The sequence below is a fragment of the Mytilus edulis genome, chromosome 1 (assembly GCF_963676685.1).
Source record: "Mytilus edulis chromosome 1, xbMytEdul2.2, whole genome shotgun sequence".
NCBI lineage: Eukaryota > Metazoa > Mollusca > Bivalvia > Mytilida > Mytilidae > Mytilus > Mytilus edulis.
This window is the reverse complement of record NC_092344.1, coordinates 16,131,977-16,152,839: the sequence shown is the minus strand read 5'-3', so window position 1 is coordinate 16,152,839 and position 20,863 is coordinate 16,131,977. Positions and strand designations below refer to the sequence as shown.

Below are 20,863 nucleotides of genomic sequence, written 5' to 3'. Positions count from 1 at the left end.
GCTTTTTTTTGTGGACACTTGCGCTTCAAAACATAGGACATTTGCGCTTTTTAAAAATGGACATTTGCGCTTTTTACATAGGACATTTGCGCTTTTTTTTATATATATATCTATAACTTCCCAGCCTCCTCTTTTATCCGGGCTTGGGACCGGTAGGTAGTCGACTATAGGTAAAAAGCGCAAATGTCTGGTGAATTTAATACAGGTGAATCAAAATTAAAAGCGCAAATGTCCATAGTATTTGAAGCGCAAATGTCCTATCGTTTTACAGGTAAAAAAGCGCAAACGTCCTGTGCCCGTTTATAAACAATACAGGTAAGGATCTTTATTTATATACTATATTAAAATGTGACTGTCTTGGTCACTATATACTAGCATTATAAAAATGTCATACAATCATTCTAAAGCTATGCGGATGTTAGCTTTTGCTGTAGTATAGTTTGAATTAATTGAAAGATGCACGATACCTGAAGAAAGTGACATGTCAAGAATATGCAAGAATAAAAATGAAACTTGCTTGGAACTTTATTAAAGCGACGGTTATTTTTGAACAGATAACACATCGTCGGCTTGAATAATATGAACAATTTAATTTGAAAATTACAAGATGTCATTGTACTCAAAATGCTTTGAACATACAATACTTTCCCATTTTATGCCAATGAGGAGGTTATTGTCTAACGGTTTCTTTATATGAGCAGATGAAATCACCTCATTGAAAGTATTACGGGGGCTATGTAAAGGAAAATCTAAGTCACATGTGTCCAGAAAGATGCTCCATTTGTCGAAGCCAAATTATTTTTTCTTATCCCCAAATGTGACTTGTTATTTGTAATATGAGATGACAATTCAACGAAACTGTTTTCAACCCATTGTCAAGGTTTTGGTGTGTTCTGGTTTTGAGTAAAGGTTATGGAGTCATTTTAAGGACATGCTATTTACATGTAATCCACCGATATCAGTTCCTAACTCAAAAAAGCTGTAAAAAGTTATTTAATTGCTTAAAGCTATATATTAAAAAATTAACAATATATTTTTTTGCAATAATTGGTTTTCAAATATTTTTGGTTGAATACAAACAGAAATTGTTACGAAATTATATATAAAACGATGCTCAACAACATAGTGTTATTTACTGTTTACGTAGAAAGTCAACCAAAGCTGTTGGCTTCTACAGCGCCAAGAACCATATGGCTATCAAGTAGTTATGTTTGTTTATCAGAAGATCCGAAGTAAATGTTCCTGACATGCTGTCTAAGCAGATGGAAGAGTCAAATGTATAACTCTTCACCTTTTCCACACAAAAAAAAGAATACGCAATTAAGTAAATCACGTCGTGGACTAACCAGGTGTTTAACTGTGGGAACTCACTGTTCTTGAAATGCTGTCTCAGTAGTTGGAAGAGTCAGTCTTATTTATGTCCACTTCCCCCTCCCCCCCCCCCCCAAAAAAAAAGAGAATACAAATTGGGTATACACGTGGTTAAAAGGGGTTTTTGACTATGGTTACTGACTGGGGAATGTTTGGGGAAACGAGACCACACCGGGTTTTTGTTGTTCAATCTTTACGGGATTTTTTTATGTTATATTTTATGTTTTGTGGTCTGTGTCTAATCGTCTTATTGCAATGCGCTATAACATCATATTCTTTAATTTTCAAATCCTATTTCACAAACGTAAATCAATTTTTTATAAGACTTGTGTCAAGGTCAATAAGTGTATGGAAATTAAATATAAAAAGAACATTTTATACATGAATTTAATTCTATGAAATTCAGGTCGTTCCAAAGTTAAGATTGTGTAGTCCTCTGTCATACGCGTAGTTGCTTCACACAAAGTACTTATTGGCAAATGATTTTAATATTTACAATTTTACCCATGTTTGGTTGCATGATACTTTCCCAAAACATTTTCGGGAATATCGAGAACTAAATTTCTGATAGCAAAAACTTTAATACTTAAATTTTGGTCTGCAAAAACACACGTTTACACTACTCGGAGTTAATATAAAAAAAGAAGATGTGGTATGATAGCTAATGAGGCAACTCTCCACGTGAGACCAACAATGACACAGAAATTAACAACTATAGGTCACCGTACGACCTTCAACAATGAGCAAAGCCCATACCACACAGTCAGCTACAATAGGCCCCGAAATGACAATGTAAAACAATTCAAAGTATTTTTGTGATTTAACTTTTTGAAAGCATACGAACACTCGCTAAATCATCAACTTATTCGTGATTTCATCTGCTAACAGTGTGTTAAAAATGTTGGTAACATAATCAAGGATCCGTTTGTCAAATATTTGCTTTCGAACAAAGATTAGTTTAGCTATTCTGTTTAGGTCCCATTATATCATATAGCTCTAAATGTTTCTGAGCATTAATACATCCCTGGATTTTAAATAGTTTGGGTTTAACCGTTCCCAAAGAAAGCACATTCAGAAAAGCTGTTTGGGCGTACATCATTTAATCCTGGTATCTATGATGTGATTATTTTCAACCATTGGGTCGATGCCACTGTTGGTGGAGTTATCATTTCCCTAGTAGTCAGAACTTCTGTGTTGACATGAATTATCATTGATATGGTCATATTTATAAATTTATTGTTTTCAAAACTTTTATTTTTAAATACTACGGCTTTCTACCTCAGGAATAGATTACCTTATTCGTATTTTGCAAAACTTTAATAAATTTTTGGTCCTCAATGTTCTTCAACTTCGTACTTAATTTGGCCTTTTAAACTTTTTTTGATTTGAGCGTCACTGGTAAGGCTTATGTTGACGACAGGCGAAATTAAGAACATATAATCTTGGTATCTATGATGAGTTTATTATGAATTGTAATATTCATTTATCGATTTTTTTTTATGTTTAGCAGCATGTACTCTACCTTCAGAGCCACGCTAAATGGAGAAGTACGAGTTCATCCATCGAAGTAATTTTTTGTGTGATAGTTCCATAAAATGACTACAATCTTTTATCTTTCCTCAATAGGGATGTTTGCCTACCACACAAACTAAGATTCTAAATGATTTAAGTCAAGATATGAGGCCGTTTAACTGTATCTGTTCTATCCTTTATCTCTAGTTCGGTGGGATAGATGCGTTCAACATAGTCACCAAATTTTGAATTATTTAGTGAAAGAACATCATCTATATAGCGGAAAGTAGATACATCGTGATATTTAAAACGTCAACATGCATAAATTCAACGGCCATTTAAGGATAATCATAATGACTAGACTCGCTTCTCAGTTGACATTTTAAATATCACCATGGCGTTGTCAGTTTAATTTTGATATATGAGTTGGCCAGCTGAAGCACACCTCCGGGTGCGGGAATTTCTCGCTACATTGAAGACCTGTTTGTGACCCTCTGCTGTTGTTTTTTATTTGGTCGGGTTGTTGTCTCTTTGACACATTCCCCATTTCCATTCTCAATTTTATTGACTGTCCTTCTGGTATTTTTCGTCCCTCTTTTAAACAGAAATGCACGTCAGAGCAAAGGACAGATAATGTCATGATTTGCCTCTAATATTTAGTAATGCGCGTACTTTCAAATTCTAAATATTGCCCGTGTGTGCTCAAATCAAACTTGGCAATGCTTTTTTTGTTATCTAAAGAAAAAGGGACAATGTTGATATCACCATGTTTATAGTGACGTTTGGGTTTCTATGAGCGGTAAATTAGTAGTAAGTCAGGGATTTCTTTACCACGATTGACTTCACTTAATTCTTTCATAATGAGATAGATACAAATATTTTGTTTGAAAAATTGGTTGGAATTAAGATACGATTCGAATAAACTTATCAATCCTTTAAATAAACTTATTCTAAATGATTTCCAATTCAACACTGTACTTAGATCTTCAAATAATGTTTTATTGGTATAAGTATTGATTTTGTTATCAGCCAATTACATCCATACTAAATATTATCGGTATACAGTTAATCACATTCGTGGTACTACAATCTGTCGATACCGATATTTTGATATTGTACAATCTCACGTCTTTACACTAAATCTATTGGATGTTGGATGTGTACTGATTGATAATTTAGTCTAAATTACACGATTTCTGTATTTATTGTTATTGGCCCTACACTAGCTGTCCGCAACTGCGAATACATTTAAATCTTTACTGTATGTCTTTTTTTCGTGTGATGATAGATAAGCTTCTAAGTCTGGTCTGTGTTTTTGTTAAATTTTTTCTGCTTCGGATCGATCTGATGAGTTGAGCCCTTTTCAACTGATTTATATAGTTCCAGAATAATTGTATCATTGAAAACCATACTACTCGAATCTATCCTTCTTTTAATGTTGATTGATAATTTATTGCAAATTTTCTATCTGATGATTGCTGGATCAAAGCAGCCTCACGTCTTCAAGAAGTGCTTAATGTATTACTACATAACAGATTTGATATATTTTGATATAGTGAATTATTCCTTCGTGACTGTACATCTATTTTCGTTACTGAATTTTTAACCTGCTCACATATGTATTAATTTTCAACACCACAGTCAACAAATTTCACACTCTCACAAAAGAGCAAGCAGTTTTAAATTTTAATGAATTCAGATTAGAAACTCGAACAGAAAAAAATTAACATTTATACATGGATTAGAAAATGCACAAACATCTCTGGATAATCCTATTTACAATCCAATTCAATAACACATTTTCCTATTTAAATTACCTTCTCTATAGTTTCAGAAGAAAACTTGCTTAGAGTGGAATTAAACTTAATGTCTCCTGCTGATGAGTAAATTCTCTTGTATTCAGAATGCAAATTGTTAATGAATGTGGCTGCAAAAAATGATGACGATCCTCCATGAACTTCTTCGTTTACAATATAAGGTCCATCATCATGCCTAACAAAGAGTAAATCACCTTTTTGTAAATTAACAGGCAGGCCAAAACTTCCAGTATTCCAATTTCTTCCATATGCTAACACTAATTTTTCCCTATTTTTCCAGAGAAATGCGCTAATATGTCTATTTTCGATTGATCGAATCGTGCAGGAAACAAAATAAATTCCGGCTTTTGGAACGGTAAAATATCCCGTAGCTGAATCGTATCCTTCTCCGATGTTCAAATTGACACTGTCAAATTTTAGTATTTCGCCATGGGATAATGGCATCGCCCTTTCATTTGTAAAGGAAGCTGCAAATGCTGGTCGTATTTCTGAAATAATAAATGCAATCAACCTAATTTTTTTTGTTTAATTAAGAACTTCAGTGATCCTCTTTGTTTTGGAGCTGTTTTTATAATTTTATTATATTTCATGAGGTGATACATTGTACTTTTGATAACTATTGTACATAATAATGTAACAGTTTTAATTCTGACGTCAAAGTGACATTATTTTTTGGATTTTTTCTTTTTATAGATTTAAAAGACAACGTGTTATACTGCTGAGCAAGGACATTTTTCACAAAACCAACGTATCATTCGTAGGGGAATGGGGAAAAACACTTCATAAATTTCGTGCGTCAAAAGTGCTTTCTTTCTTTACCTACATCAGAAAAATATATTTCCAAGCAGGATACTTTTGTGATTGATTTAACAGGTCAATATAAAATTGACGAACTTCTGAAAATTAATAACAACATACGAGAAAGATCCGGCTATTTTTGTTTAAATAAAAGATTTCATCATTTATGTTACTTTTGCTCCAATAATTCAATCGATTGACCGACTTAAACGATGAACTTTGTTTACGTAGTTTATCATATTAGGGATTTCTCAACTTTGAAAATGAAACAAGGGTAAACAGTTTGGTTAACTGATTTGATCCACAAAAACTTATTCTAATACAGGTAAAAATGACAAATTTACATACCTATGACATGAAATAAAGACTTAGAAAAATCTAATTGCACGCGTTTCCTATTTATTTTTATCTATATTTATGTTTATTTAGTTTTATAAGACGAGTGGAAGTCTTCGGAGGTCACCTCGATGGTTAATTAGATGGCGTCTAAACTTGAATTCAACGAAATTCTGATACATATTATCGAGACCGTAAATTGTTTAGTTTCTCTGACTTAAATTCATTAGGATATACGTTTAAGGAGGCTCGAGGGAACAAAAATTTCAGCAAAAATTTAAACTTTTTTTTCATGACAAATTTTAATTACTACACGATAAGCTGTTACTTTTTGATAAGGTACAAAAATCTCTTTATTATTTTTTTTTTTTCAAATAAGCTGTACTTAAACTAAACAATTGTAAAATTAAAGCAATTTCTGTAATTTAGTCCTTTTCTTGTTTCGATATTACCTCTATTTCTCACATTAGTTCAACAGAAAAAAGGTACTCAACAAAAATGCATGCTTTTTTTCGAAGGTAGATTGTTAGCTTAAATAAACAGTGACCCCAATTTTTAATTTATTTTTCTATTAAGTATATGATAAAGTTCATTTCTAGAAAAAAAAAATGCAAAATCCTACATATAAAACCCTGGAGCCTCCTTAAATTTTTATCGCAGATTCGATTTTTATAACTTATCTTGATCACCACAACAAGATTAAATTTCTTGCTTGAGCCGGTACGGCGAAAGTGAGAAAAGGATGACCAAAGATAATCTGTTTATCGCTATTTAACCTATGACGAAGTCACGCCACGTACCCCCTTAGTTTCTACCGATAATTTTTCATTTCACTCGTATCCGCTGAGAATGAAAATTATTAGTCAAAGGAAATCTCGTTAAATAGCGATAATATCAATTTCGGTTTAATTGATATGTACATTTATCATAAATATGCAATGAACAATACTATTTAGCTATTTTCATGAATATCTGCACAAACAAGTAGACATTTTCAATGCAAGCATATTTTAGGTCAATATTTTCTAAAGTATAAAAACAAAAATAAATCACAAACTCCGAGGAAAATTCAAAAAGGAAAGTCCATTATCAAACGGCAAAAAATAAAAGCTCAAATACATCTAATGAATGGATAACAATTGTCATATTCCTGCCTTGGTACAGGCAATAATTTAACTTTATCCAAGATGTCATAGTTCCTTTCGGCTGTCTTGATGATTAAGCGTAAAGTTTTATGATATTCCATGAGAAAATTTTGTGAAAGTCGATATTGAGTTATTGTGTTTATGTACATTATATTTACTTTAGAGGTCTACTTTAAACTTTAAAAGCAAAATAACCTCAACGTTAAAACATACTATTGATTTTACCTGTTTTCATTCTATTGATACTATTCATACAACGATTATTTGGATTTTTGGAGTGATAATTTAAATTCTGCCCTCATGGTACTCTGACTAATTTCATTTTTCATCATAAACATATTCATTTCCTCACGTACACTGGACATCTCTTTTTTATTATCGTTTTCTTTTTCTTCGATCAAAGTTTCAAATTCAATAATTCTTGCATCCGCTTCTGTCGAGAATACTTGTATTTTTTTCCTCAATATATTCACTTCCTTGTCGAAATGACTTTCTGTCTCTTTCAGTTTATCTGTCACAACGTTTGTGTTGTTTGTAAACACCCTTTTCATTTCTAACATTGATACTTTTTTAAAATCTTTGTTGAATCGATTTTCGATTTCGTTTATCTTAGTATTTATGTTGTTAATAAAAGCCTTATCCAATTCATCCTTCACGCTGTTTATTTTGTTTGAATGGGCCTTATCCAATTCATCCTTCACGCTGTTTATTTTGTTTATATGAGCCTTATCCAATTCATCCTTTAATACGTTGATTTTATTTGAATAAGTCTTTTCCATGTCGTACATTGCTTCTCGCAAGTTTGTCTTAAGTCGAACCTCCATTTTTTTCTTCATAAATTCTACTTGAACAAACGATACGACATACATTATCATTAGTCCGACCATTGAACAAACCCATGCTGCTTCCATGAATGATTTACTTCTAAGTTGTGATTCAATGTCCCAGCCAGTTTGATTTAGTTTTTAAAAAAAAGCTCATACCACTACCGCATATAAAACTATGGTTTAAAGGTTGATACGATAAGAAATAGATTAACCGATTATATAAACATGATAAATACAATTGCAAGTTCTTGCATGTAAATACAATGTAATTAAAGTCAATTCTATAAGCCTCTATGTATCATATCTTCAGGTTCTTATAAATTTCTGCACAGTTTTGAAGCAATGAGTCATGTATCCAACAAATGCAATCCATTTATATATTCGACCATTTTTCAAAAAGCTAGTTCAATATATAGTATTTGCAAAATATATTCATCTACTCCGCTTTCCATAACGTTTTGTGATAGTTTTATTTGATTGGAAAATTATTTGATTGATTCAAATTCTATATCCAGTTTTTTCTCTATCGATTTAGGAATTTTGAACAGCGGTATACTACTGTTGTCTTTATTGATGATGAAGTGAATAGAATGAACTTATTCCTACTCTTAATGTCATTGATCTCTCCAATGCTGATCCAGACTTTTCAAGACTTCCTATAGAAACTACGAAGTTAATTGAAAACTTTCAGAACTTCTTTTGCAGAAATTGGTATGAAAAAAAGAAAAATTCCTATTTGTTTGGATAGAATTAATAAATTCCTCTTAAAGTAAGATGGAAAATAATTGATAAATTGATAATTAGAATGGAAATTCGTGAACAAACTGCAGAAACAAAGACAATAAAAAGTGTCTACAGGTCAGAGGAATGTATGGTTAACTGTTTTCTTATGAACACAAGCACATAATAATCTTCCAATGCGGTTCTTTAGGTTTATTCCCGATTGTCCCACTTTTTAAAATTTTAGAGTTCTGATTGTCCCACATGAAAAGTTCTGATTGTCCCACATTATTTTTTATGTGAAATGTTCTTAAATAAACAGATGACTTTGTGTTTATTTTGTTAAAATAACAAGAATTGATTATTAACTTTTATATAGTATTATTTTTGGATTATATCCATTTTATTAAGTATAAGATTTTTTTTTTTAAATTATGAAATTAATACACTTTTCATTAAATAATATAACATGTCGTATCTAAAAACATATCTAAAATGTCACTTTTAATTATAAAACATATACAAATAACAACATTTATAATTTTTCAAAATAAATATCAATATAATGCATACATTTAACATGTTTAAAAAAAAAAAGTATAAATAAATTTAATATAGATGTGCCACAAGAACCTGCCCTGCAACTATTCGTACATTAAACAACATACCCATTGGATTCAACCTAGTACACAATCATTCACCAAACCCAGCCAAACTAGAGGTGACCAAAGTATTCCAACACGTAAAGAAAAGATGTAGAGCAGAGACTACTCCTGTACCAGCAATCTATAAACAGGAAATAGCCAAGCTTCGTACACCAGAATGGAATGATGATACTCAAAGGATGGTTGAACAGCTACCAACTTTCCCTTCTCAGAAGTCCAGTCTTTATCGTCAACGAGAGGACCTTATACCACATCTACCAACATCTCTACTGAATATTGACCTCCAGGATGAGTGGACCCAAACTACAACTGCTGAAAGATTCTTGCTTATCAACGATGGTACTTTCGATAAGATTCTTGTATTCGCCACTGACAGCAACCTACAACACCTGGCAAACAACGACAACAATACAATCTACGCTGATGGTACCTTCTACACATGTCCATCAATCTTTGAACAGCTGTATACTCTACATGCACTGATTGATGGAGAGATGTTCCCACTGGTTTTTGCACTTTTACCTGGAAAGTCAGAAGACATCTATACCAGATTCTTCTCACTACTGAAGAATGCTTGCACCCAACGCCAGATTCAACTGAACCCAACTACTTTCTTCATAGATTACGAATCTGCTGTACAGAATTCTGCCAGATCACCTTTTCCGGGTATTACTATCAAAGGCTGTTTTTTCCACTTTACACAATGTATTTGGCGTAAAGTGCAATCAATAGGGCTCGTCACAAACTACAAAGGGGAACCAGACATCCACCAACTGATACGCAGGGCAGCAGTTCTCCCACTCGTACCAACAGCAGAAGTAGAATACGTCTGGTTTCATGCACTAGAAGAGTTGGAAAACTCAGACTCAACTGCAAATACTACCCCTTTTACAGATTACGTCACTACTTACTGGGTTGAAGCAAACAGACAGCTGTGAAATCACTACCAAACAGAAGGACCAAGAACAACATACCACCTAAGAGGTTGGCACAGCGGCTTGAAGAAAATGATCCAAGTGCCACACCCAAACATATATACACTACTAAAGTACCTCAAAGAAGAACAGGCATTTAACGAGATAACTCTTATCCAGTACCATGCAAGAGGAATAAGACCTACAAAAAGAAGGAAATATACCAAACTCAACAACTGAAAGATCAACTACAGAATGGTGATATTACTGTATTTCAGTTTGCAGACACTGCCTCCTATTTGTTACATTTGGACTAGATTTGTTTAATGATATTTTGTGCTATGTATGATTAAGCTTTAATGGTATACTTATGTATTGTGTATGCTTTATTGTTGAACCTTCTACATTATGTGTGCTTTATACTATCAATTGTGTTCTAAAATGCTTGATTGAAAGCCATTATCACACATTAATGAAGAAATGAGTAGTGCTTGATGTATTATATTTTATGACTTTACATTATATTCTATGTTTACTGCTATTTCATATTAATATGTGCAAAATAAAATATTTAATAATCATTTTATCTTTTTTTTCATATTTTACAAGTTAAATTACCGAAAAATTATCAGTTACCTGTAATTACCTACTTCACACTATAAAACAGATTAATCACAATCAAAACAATTCCCGATTGTCCCACAATTAAACTTCCCAATTGTCCCACAAACATCTTCCCGATTGTCCCACAAAAATTCACTACCTTTTTACCTGTAATTTTAAAAAGTGGGACAATCGGGAAGACACCTCCAATGCTATATCCATGGGATATATATTTGAGCAAAAAGTAAAATCAAAAAAATACTGAAAATCAATTCGGAAAGTCCATAATCACATGGCAAAATCAAATAACAAAACGTATCAAAAAACGAATGGACAAGAACTGTCATATTCCTGACTTGGTACAGGCATTTTCAAATGTTGCTTAAATTTCCAGATTTAAATAATTAAAATATTTGTACATTAAAAAAAAACATCAGCAGTACAGTGTCATTCCCAACCCTTATTTTATATTTTTACATTGCCCTCGAAAATTCGTGTAATTAACCGACCTTTCTTAGAAGCCAATTTACAAGTTTCTAGTATTGTCATATTTGTTTGGTTTTTTTTTCTTTAGATTGGCAACACGCATGTGTATATGGTTTTTTATTATCTATGTTGCGTTATATTCCCGACCTGACATATGACACCCGAAGAAAAAAATTAAACGAATGAATGTTTATATAATACGATTTGCAATACGCTTCGTCAGGGAAATACTTTGAAGTCCCCTATCAATAATCTAAAATTATCACCATATATCGCATATATATATATATATATATATATATATATATATATATTTATAATATATTTAGTAGTAAATACAGTAGTTTTGAATATTTGATAAATAGCCTGCTGTTTAATCCATATCGCACAACTTTGATGCGCACCCTTTATCATACCCTTCATAACACCTTTTATCACACTCCTACCCATTATCGCACCCTTTATCACACCCCTACTCATTTTTTTTTCATTTTTACATAAACTCCGTTTTAAATTTATGCAAGCTTCTGAAGATTATTTTTTTCTCCCTTAAAATTGGGTTCTAAATGAACGGTCATTCGGGCATGACGCAATTTATTGAATGACGTCATTGTTTCGAATGTGACGTCACAAACGTCGAGTTTTCATATTTCTGACACAAGAAATGCAAATATAAAAAAGAACTCAATGAAGTACCATACAAAACAGACAAAAAAAATATTTTTTAAATAACAGCACGCAAATTGTAAGGTAACCCATGTGCTTCGGATGAATAATTGAGCAGTTCTTTTAAAACTTTTAAAACAAGACAAAAGAAGAAATGAAGGTAACCCAGGTGCTATAGGGATCAGAAAGCAGTTCATATATACTCTCCTGTTGAAATTTATGATAAAGCGTATAAAACATGACAAAATCCGTATCACATGCCGTATCACCCTCGACCAATATCATCCCTCGGGCCTGAAGGCCCTCTGGTTGATATTGGTGTCTCAGGATGATACGACATATGATACGGATTTTACCATGTTTTATACGCTTTATCATACATTTCAACAGGAGAGTTATATTATATGAACTGTTTTCTGATCCATTGCACTGGGTTACCATCAGTTATACTTTTGTTTTGTTTTAAAGGCACAAAAGAACTGCTCAATTACTTATCCAAAGCACCTGGGTTACCTTACAGTTTTGCGTGCTGTTGTTTAAAAAATATTTTGTTTATTATTGTATTTTTTTGTGTGTTTTGTATTTTTTATAGTTGCATTTAGTGTGCCAAAAAATATGAAAAATTGACGTTCGGGACGTCACATGTACATACCAAACAATGACGTCATTCAATAAATTGCGCCACGCCCGAATGACCGTTCTATTGGACCTATTTTGAGGAAAAATATTTCTTAAGTTTACATAATAAAAACTGACTTAATGTTAAAAAAAAAGAAGAAAAAAGTAGGGGTGTGATAAAGGGTATGCGATAAAGGGTAGGGGTGTGATAAAGGGTATGCAATAAAGGGTGCGCATCAAAGTTGCGCGATATGGATTAAACAGCAGGTTATTTATCAAATATTCAAAACTACAGTATTTACTACTAAACATATGATAAATATACATATGAGGGTATATAAAATAAATTATCAATAGCAAGAATTCCAGTACTTTTTGCATGTAAAAGTCAACAATATTTTGCTGACCAATACATAAACGACCCCAATTTTCATACATAAGGACACTTTGTGATTACGTCTATCAATACAGGGGAAAACTAACTGTTAATACAATTGTGGATCATTTTATCACAGCTTTAATGTCGACCATCGATTATTTTGTCGACATAAACTCCACTTTCAGATTATCGAGACACACTTAACTGACTGCATCATCCGCAATATTTCATGCAGTGTAATATTTCCATGATTCTTTTAGCTTTAGCTAGCTATAAAACCAGGTTTAATCCACCATTTTCTACATAAAAAAAAATTCTGAACCAAGTCAGGAATATGCCAGTTGTTATCCATTTGTTTGATATTTTGAGCTTATGATTTTACCATTCGCTTAGAGACTTTTCGTTTAGAATTGTCCTAGAAGTTCGGTATTTTGATTTTTTACTATTTCGGGGTGATAGCAGATACGGGTCTTCAAATGCTGCTTAGTTATAAACTGGTTTTGCTAAATTTGGATATGATTTATTGTGTCATAGATGTTCATTAGTTATGTTTATTTTTGGACAATTGAGATGTGCATCATATTCAAAATTTAGATAAGAAATGTCTCATACTCAGAATAAAGAAGCATGTTTGAAATAACAGTGGTGTGCCACTGAAGGAGTATATAGTTATCACAGAACCAGGATTATAATTTAATACGCCAGATGCGCGTTTCGTCTACATAAGACTCATTAGTGACGCTCAGATCAAAATAGTTAGAAAGCCAAGCAAATACAAAGTTGAAGAGCATGGAGGACCAAAATTCCTCAATGTTGTGCCAAATACGGCTACGGTAATCTATTCCTGGGATAAGAAAATCCTTAGTTTTTAAAAAAATTCAAAGTTTTGTAACAGGAAATTTATAAAAATGACAATATAATTGATATTCATGTCAACACCGAAGTGCTGACTACTGGGCTGGTGATACCCTCGGAGAAGAAACGTCCATCAGCAATGGCTTCGACCCAGTGGTGAAAATAGTTATCAATATGAATGAGACTATTGAACCCCCCCCCCCCAAAAAAAAAAAAAAAAAAAAAAAAAACAGCACACTGACCTTGACCTTGTTTTTGTTGTTGTTAAGAGGGAAATGTTTTATGAAAAACAACTTTAGAAAGAGTGTTATATTTACCTTTTTCGTCCATTTTCATTCTACCCAAAAACTCCACGGTGATATTTGTTATGGTGCCAAAAATAAAGTTAGATAAATCTTACATAACACATGTATTAAAGATTTCCAAGGTTCAAGTTAGAAACGTAAAGAATAGACATGTACATTCACACGTGGCGTAGCAAATCTGAAAACTTTACACTCAAGTTTATCCTTATTAACAATCCAATAAAAAAAAACATTTAAGAAAATCGAAATTATAAGTTAGTGTAAAACTTAATACATGTAGATATAAAAAGATGTGGTGCCAACGAGATAACTCTCCATCCAATTCACTATTTATAAAAGTAAACCATTATAGGTCAAAGTATGGTCTTCAACACGGATTCTTGGCTCACACCGAACAGCAAGCTACTAGTATGAAGGGCCCCACAAACTACTAGTGTAAAATCATTCAAACGGGAAAACTAACAGTTTAATCTATAAAAAAAAAACAAGGAACAAGAAACGCTTATGAACTCCATCAACAAACGACAACTACTGAACATTATAGTCCTGGTTTAGGACAGGAGCAAACAATTGCAGCGGATTTAAACGTTTTAATGATACCAAACATTTACCCTAATCTGAAATAATAGTGTAACATCACAACATAGAAAGACACACTATCAAATATCAATTGAAATAGCTTAAAACCCATTGTTGGCCTTCGGCTGTTGTCTGCTCTATGGTCGGGTTGATGTCGCTTTGACACATTCCCCATTTCTTTTCTCTATTTTAACTCAATCAAAATACATATTAACACAAGTGCCGTAATACACTGAACAAATAGTTTGATCTATGATACAATGCAAATACAAAATCATTAATTAAATGAATGTTTCGTCTCCAGTTCAAATAACCATCAAGATATTCTTGCTTAGAATGGAGTTGAATTTCATGTCTCCATAATAAAGATTGCTGATGAACGTGGCTGCAAAAACTGATGTCGATCCTCCATAAACCTCTTCGTTTACTGGCAATATAAGGTCCATCATCATGTCTCACAAAGAGTAGATCCCCCATTTGTAAATTAATAGGGAAGCCAAAACTTCCAGTGTTCCAATTTCTTCCATATGCTAATAATAATCTATCAGTATTTTTCCAGAGATAAGCATGATAAGCGTGAATATGTTTATTTTCAATAGATCGAACTGTACAGGAAACAAAAAAAAATCCGGCTTTTGGAACGGTAAAATATCCCGTCGCTGGATCGTATCCCTCTCCGATGTTTATGTGGATATTGTCAAACTTGGGTAGCACTCCACAGTTAGAAAATAAAATTAAAAATGAGCCACAAAATGTTTTATCATCTCCTATTCCTGGATTTCTAATACATTAACCTAACTGTTTGTGTTGTACATGTGCATATGTATGTAATCAGTATATTCCATAGATTTGATTTTCAAAAGTTAAAAGAGTGAAAATTAATTCCTTTTATGTGTATCCATGGCAACATTCTGCATTTATTTACCATAAAATATTGCAAAAAGGGGGGTGGACATGTCACATATCCCCCCAAAATTTGGATCAAACTAGAATTTCAATGCCTTTGAGTGATACCTTTTTAGAAACTGTTTTCATAAATCTGCCTAATGATCAAATAAAAAATGGGTGTCTTTCGCCTCATTTTTTCGTAAAATCCAATCACAAAGTTCGTGCGATAAAAAGTTGGAAAAAACCATTTCAATAATTGCCGGACCAATCAATGGTAGGGACATGCAAATACGGACTGTCATACAGAAAACAGCCTATATTACATACATTACATAATCTTGATGTTCATATAAACCCAATACAAAGGCTATTTTAATACTCAGCTATCCAAAAATGAATTTTATTGCACACTAGCTCTCATATTTGAAAAATCCACAGGGGCCAAAATGCGAAACTACACACCTAACTGTGGAGTGCTACCTTAAGGTGAAATTTTTCCCCTCCTACCTCAATTTTTATTATATTTTCTGTATTCTACTAGCTGTTACGATGAAAATGGTACCTGAGTTTTTAAAATTGGTTCAGTAATAAAGATTTTATGAAGGTTAGCAGTTGATGTTGAAACGCGACAAAAAGTGATTTAAAAATAAATGCTGGATAATAGTGAAAAACTTCAAGTCTGTCTCATTTTTGGGGTAAATTTCTAAAACTTTTCCCATTATCTAATTTAAAATCATAAAATTACCTTAAAAGAGGACAAATTGTACAATGTTTAGGTATTTGAAAGCACTTATAGGTCAATTTTGCTGTAAATAGCATACCTAACCTTGGTTTAGAAGCTCTCAAGCAGGGTATAAATTTCTAGCAGTACTGGCATCATTAAATTTAATTAATGCCAAATTATAATATAAAATCCTGCTAAAAATGTTTATTTGACTTATTCGCATTCAAAAATATAAAGCGATACATTCTGAGGATATCATATAAAGCGCAGTCTTTGGTTACAATGGCGAAGCTAATGGAGTACAAATTTAAGACCGCAACATGTCTAAGTGTCAAAATGTGTATATTTGGTTGCTAAGGACAGTAAACAATAAAATAAACATAAATTGGATTCATAGCAGATTTTTTACCTTCAGAACTAAAACAAGAACATAAAAGACTAAAGATTTGTGGTCAATTTTATCTTAAAAAGTGCATTTCTGTGCTTTCTGATGTGCCATAAGGTAGCACTCCACAGTTAGAAAATAAAATTAAAAATGAGCCACAAAATGTTTTATCATCTCCTATTCCTGGATTTCTAATACATTAACCTAACTGTTTGTGTTGTACATGTGCATATGTATGTAATCAGTATATTCCATAGATTTGATTTTCATAAGTTAAAAGAGTGAAAATTAATTCCTTTTATGTGTATCCATGGCAACATTCTGCATTTATTTACCATAAAATATTGCAAAAAGGGGGGTGGACATGTCACATATCCCCCCAAAATTTGGATCAAACTAGAATTTCAATGCCTTTGAGTGATACCTTTTTAGAAACTGTTTTCATAAATCTTCCTAATGATCAAATAAAAAATGGGTGTCTTTCGCCTCATTTTTTCGTAAAATCCAATCACAAAGTTCGTGCGATAAAAAGTTGGAAAAAACCATTACAATAATTGCCGGACCAATGTATGGTAGGGGCATGCAAATACGGACTGTCATACAGAAAACAGCCTATATTACATACGTTACATAATCTTGATGTTCATATAAACCCAATACAAAGGCTATTTTAATACTCAGCTATCCAAAAAATAATTTTATTGCACACTAGCTCTCATATTTGAAAAAATCCACAGGGGCCAAAATGCGAAACTACACACCTAACTGTGGAGTGCTACCTTGAGTATTTCGCCATGGGTTAATGGTATCGCCCTTTCATTTGTAAAAGTAGCTGAGAATGCTGGTCGTTTTTCTCAAAATATTAAATTTAATCAACTATTCTACGAATTCCAATTTTGATTTTGAATTTGGTTTTAGGATTGAGCCCCCTAAGTGTTCATTTTTTAAATACAATAATTTATGTACGGGTCTTCATTTTAAAATAAACGTCAAAGTAACGTCCCAAAGTAAATGAAACAATTTTTTACCGGAGTCCAAATAATATGTATGTAGGCAGCTGTAGATAACATAAAACAATATACATATCGTAGCATATGAGTTTTTCATTCGTGTCTATTTGATCTATGTTTTGGGTTTTCTTTTCTACGACTGTGATTGTATTCTAGTAACTAATGAAACGTTTTCTTCTTTAAGGGGGAATTTGGTGCTACTGGCATATTTTTGTACATTCTCTTTAAATAAAGGCAACAGTAGTATACCGCTATTTGAAATTCATAAATCGATTGAGAAAAAACAAATCCGGGTTACAAATTAAAACTGAGGGAAACGCATCAAGTATAAGAGGAAAACTACGACACAACATAAACACAACATTAAAATGTAGCACACACAGAAACGAACTATAATATAACAATGGCCATTTTTCTGACTTGGTACAGGGCATTTTATGAAAAAAATGGTGGGGTTGAACCTGGTTTTGTGGCATGCCAAACCTCCCGCTTTAGTGGCTATCTTTAAAACCGATTCACTTTTTTAGACACATGGTGATTTTGACCGTTTTAGAAAATGAATTTACTTGTCTAAACATATTTTATTGTCGATATTGAAGGATCGGACACTGTAATGTATATAATCAAAGAAGGAAACCATGGACATGAAGCTTAAGTGTAATGATCGCACTGCTTACCATCATTAAAAAAATATTCGGTAAGTCGAGTCGACCGGAATACGTTCTAAACACACACGGGATTCAATTCAAAGGTCGGGATGAAGAATCAATCGAAGGAAATAATTTTTAGAAATGTTTTTACTCGGTCATGAAAGGCTTTACTTCATTGTAATCAGGTATTGAATTTTTACCATAAAGTATGATAACTTCCGTATTAAAACTTTTTCAGTGTACAATACTGTCGATCTTACCTGTTTTCATTCTATATATACTATCCATACAACGATTATTTGATTTTCGAATGGACAATTTATAATCTGTCCTCAGGGTTACCAGACTAATGTTCGTTTTCGTCTGCAAGATAAACATTTTCTCTTTCATCTCAGTCATTTCTTCTATATTAGCATTTTCTTTTTCATTAATTACATTTTCTATCTCATTCTTTATTCTAATTATCTTGTTGTCCTTTTCAGTCGAGAAAACTTGTATGCTTCCATTCAATGTGTTTACTTCCCTGTTGAATTGACTTTCTCTTTCATTCATTTCAACTTTCAAATCCTTTACCAATTTTAAAATGTTGGTCTCTACGTTTTTCACATCCTTGAAGAATCGACTTTCTATTTCAATCATTTCATCTCTCATAGAATTTATTTTGTTTGTATAAGCATTTTCCATGCCGTGCATTGCTTCTCTAAGGTCTCGCAGGTCTGTCTTGTGTCTATTCCCCATTTCCTTCATTTCAGTAAATGTTACATGAGCAAACATTGCGAAGGCTATCATAATTATGAAAAGAAAGCATGCCACACATTCCCACATGGTTAATTATCTACCAAGTTATGATTTTTTAAAGATCTTATACAACTATGTTTAGAGGGTTGATAAGATATGAAATAGATTATCTGATTATGTAAATACATGTAGTTGGTTGCATGTAAATGCATTGTTGTTCACGTCAATTCTTCAAGCTCCGCCCTCAAATTTTGCAGTTTTCAGGAAACCAGTTACATATCAAACGAAATAACTGCCTTCATAACTCTTTCATCTTTTCAATGTAATATTGTACCGGCAGTAGCAAAATATGTAAAGCTTTTTTAATATATACTATTTTCAGAGTATTCTTGAAACAAAAATAAATGGTTAAACTTCTATTTTCACTTTTAATCAAAAAGTGAATATTATATTATGATCCTATTTATACTGACACGTCTTTGGTCACTTAATTGATGGTGCTAGCCTTTTAAGAATTCCTCCAAAAACTACCAAATGTACGTTAATCTTGCTATTGGGATAAAAATGTTGACATTTAATTTACATGATTTAAGATAATCTAAATTCTGTTCTTCCATTGTAACAAATATTGGTATGAATTAATTTAAAAGAGAAATTGTTTATTAACACAAGCACAATATCAACTTGTATGATATACCAACAAGTTTCGCTGGAGATATCAATAAGCATATTTAGTATGGCTATCTAAAATCCGAACTTTCACTTTCGCTTTCATATTGCTACAATAAATGTTTAGTTGTATTGCAGTAAAACGTACATTATAATGATGAAAGATAAATATTTGCTTTGCTTTTAATAGCTATTTTATATTATGTTACACTCTTTGTTTTATGAAATTGGCGTAGAGTTTTAATTGTTAATGTTTGAAAAAGACCAACACCATGGAAAGTAAAATGGTTGTGGATACAGTTTCACACTATTTTCTTATTTCTTTGATTACTGGAAAGTCAGGCTTAAAATTTGGTTTCAGGATTTTTCAAACCGTTTTTATTAATAGAAATAGTGGAAAAGATACACACGGATTTTTTTTAACAATTAGTCGAAGAAAAACGGCGTAACAGAATGAAAAGCGGCTAAATTTCCAAATTTGAATAATTTGAATGTTCTAATAATAATAACATTATAACAAATACACATTTATTTCGAAACAGCAGAACATTGTCATTTCCAAACCTTATTCTTCTATGTTTTGTGTTGAACGCTATAATTCGTGTAATAACTCATTGTAATAATACAATAAGGTCACAGACACAATTAAGTTGAGAATAAGAATAACTAGAGGCTCTTAAGAGCCTGTGTTGCTCACCTTGGTCTATGTGCATATTAAACAAAGGACACAGATGAATTCATGACAAAATTGTGTTTTGGTGATGGTGACGTGTTTGTAGATCTTACTTTACTGAACATTTAAGCTTCTGACAATTATCTCAATTTATGATGAACTTGGCCCATTAGTTACATAGGAAAATATTTTGTTAAAATTTACAAAAATTTACAAAATTTACAAAACTATTTAAAATTGACTATAAAGGGCAATAACTCCTTAAGGGGTCAACTGACCTTTTTTGTCATGTTGACTTGTTTGTAGATCTGACTTTGCTGAACATTATTGCTGTCTACAGTTTATCTCTATCGATAATAATGTTCAAGATAATAACCAAAAACAGCAAATTTTCCTTAAAAATTTCCAATTCAGGGGCATCAACCCAACAACCAGTTGTCCGATTCATCTGAAAATTACAGGGCAGATAGATCTTGACTTGATAAACAATTTAACCTCTTGTCTGAATTGCTCTTAATGCTTTGGTTTCA

The 20,863-nt window shown here is 32.3% G+C and overlaps 1 protein-coding gene across 1 annotated transcript; it reads right to left on the bottom strand.

Annotated features, from left to right (window-relative positions):
• Positions 1-3,767: 3,767 nt before the first annotated feature.
• Positions 3,768-19,130, bottom strand: LOC139524920 (uncharacterized). Its single transcript, XM_071320096.1, has 2 exons — positions 18,514-19,130; positions 3,768-5,188 (listed from the first exon to the last, which is right to left on the bottom strand). The coding sequence occupies exons 1-2, from the start codon at positions 19,076-19,078 to the stop codon at positions 4,692-4,694; spliced, it is 1,062 nt and encodes a 353-aa protein (XP_071176197.1). The 5' UTR covers positions 19,079-19,130; the 3' UTR covers positions 3,768-4,691.
• Between the last annotated feature and the right edge of the window lie 1,733 nt (positions 19,131-20,863).

Bases quoted from the DNA above. Each gene is read 5' to 3' on its own strand.
- LOC139524920 (XM_071320096.1), bottom strand. From the start codon at position 19,078: ATGTGGGAATGTGTGGCATGCTTTCTTTTCATAATTATGATAGCCTTC. The intron at 5,189-18,513 runs GTAAGATCGACA...TTATTATTTCAG, and splicing joins TATATATAGAATGAAAACAG to AAATACGACCAGCATTTGCA.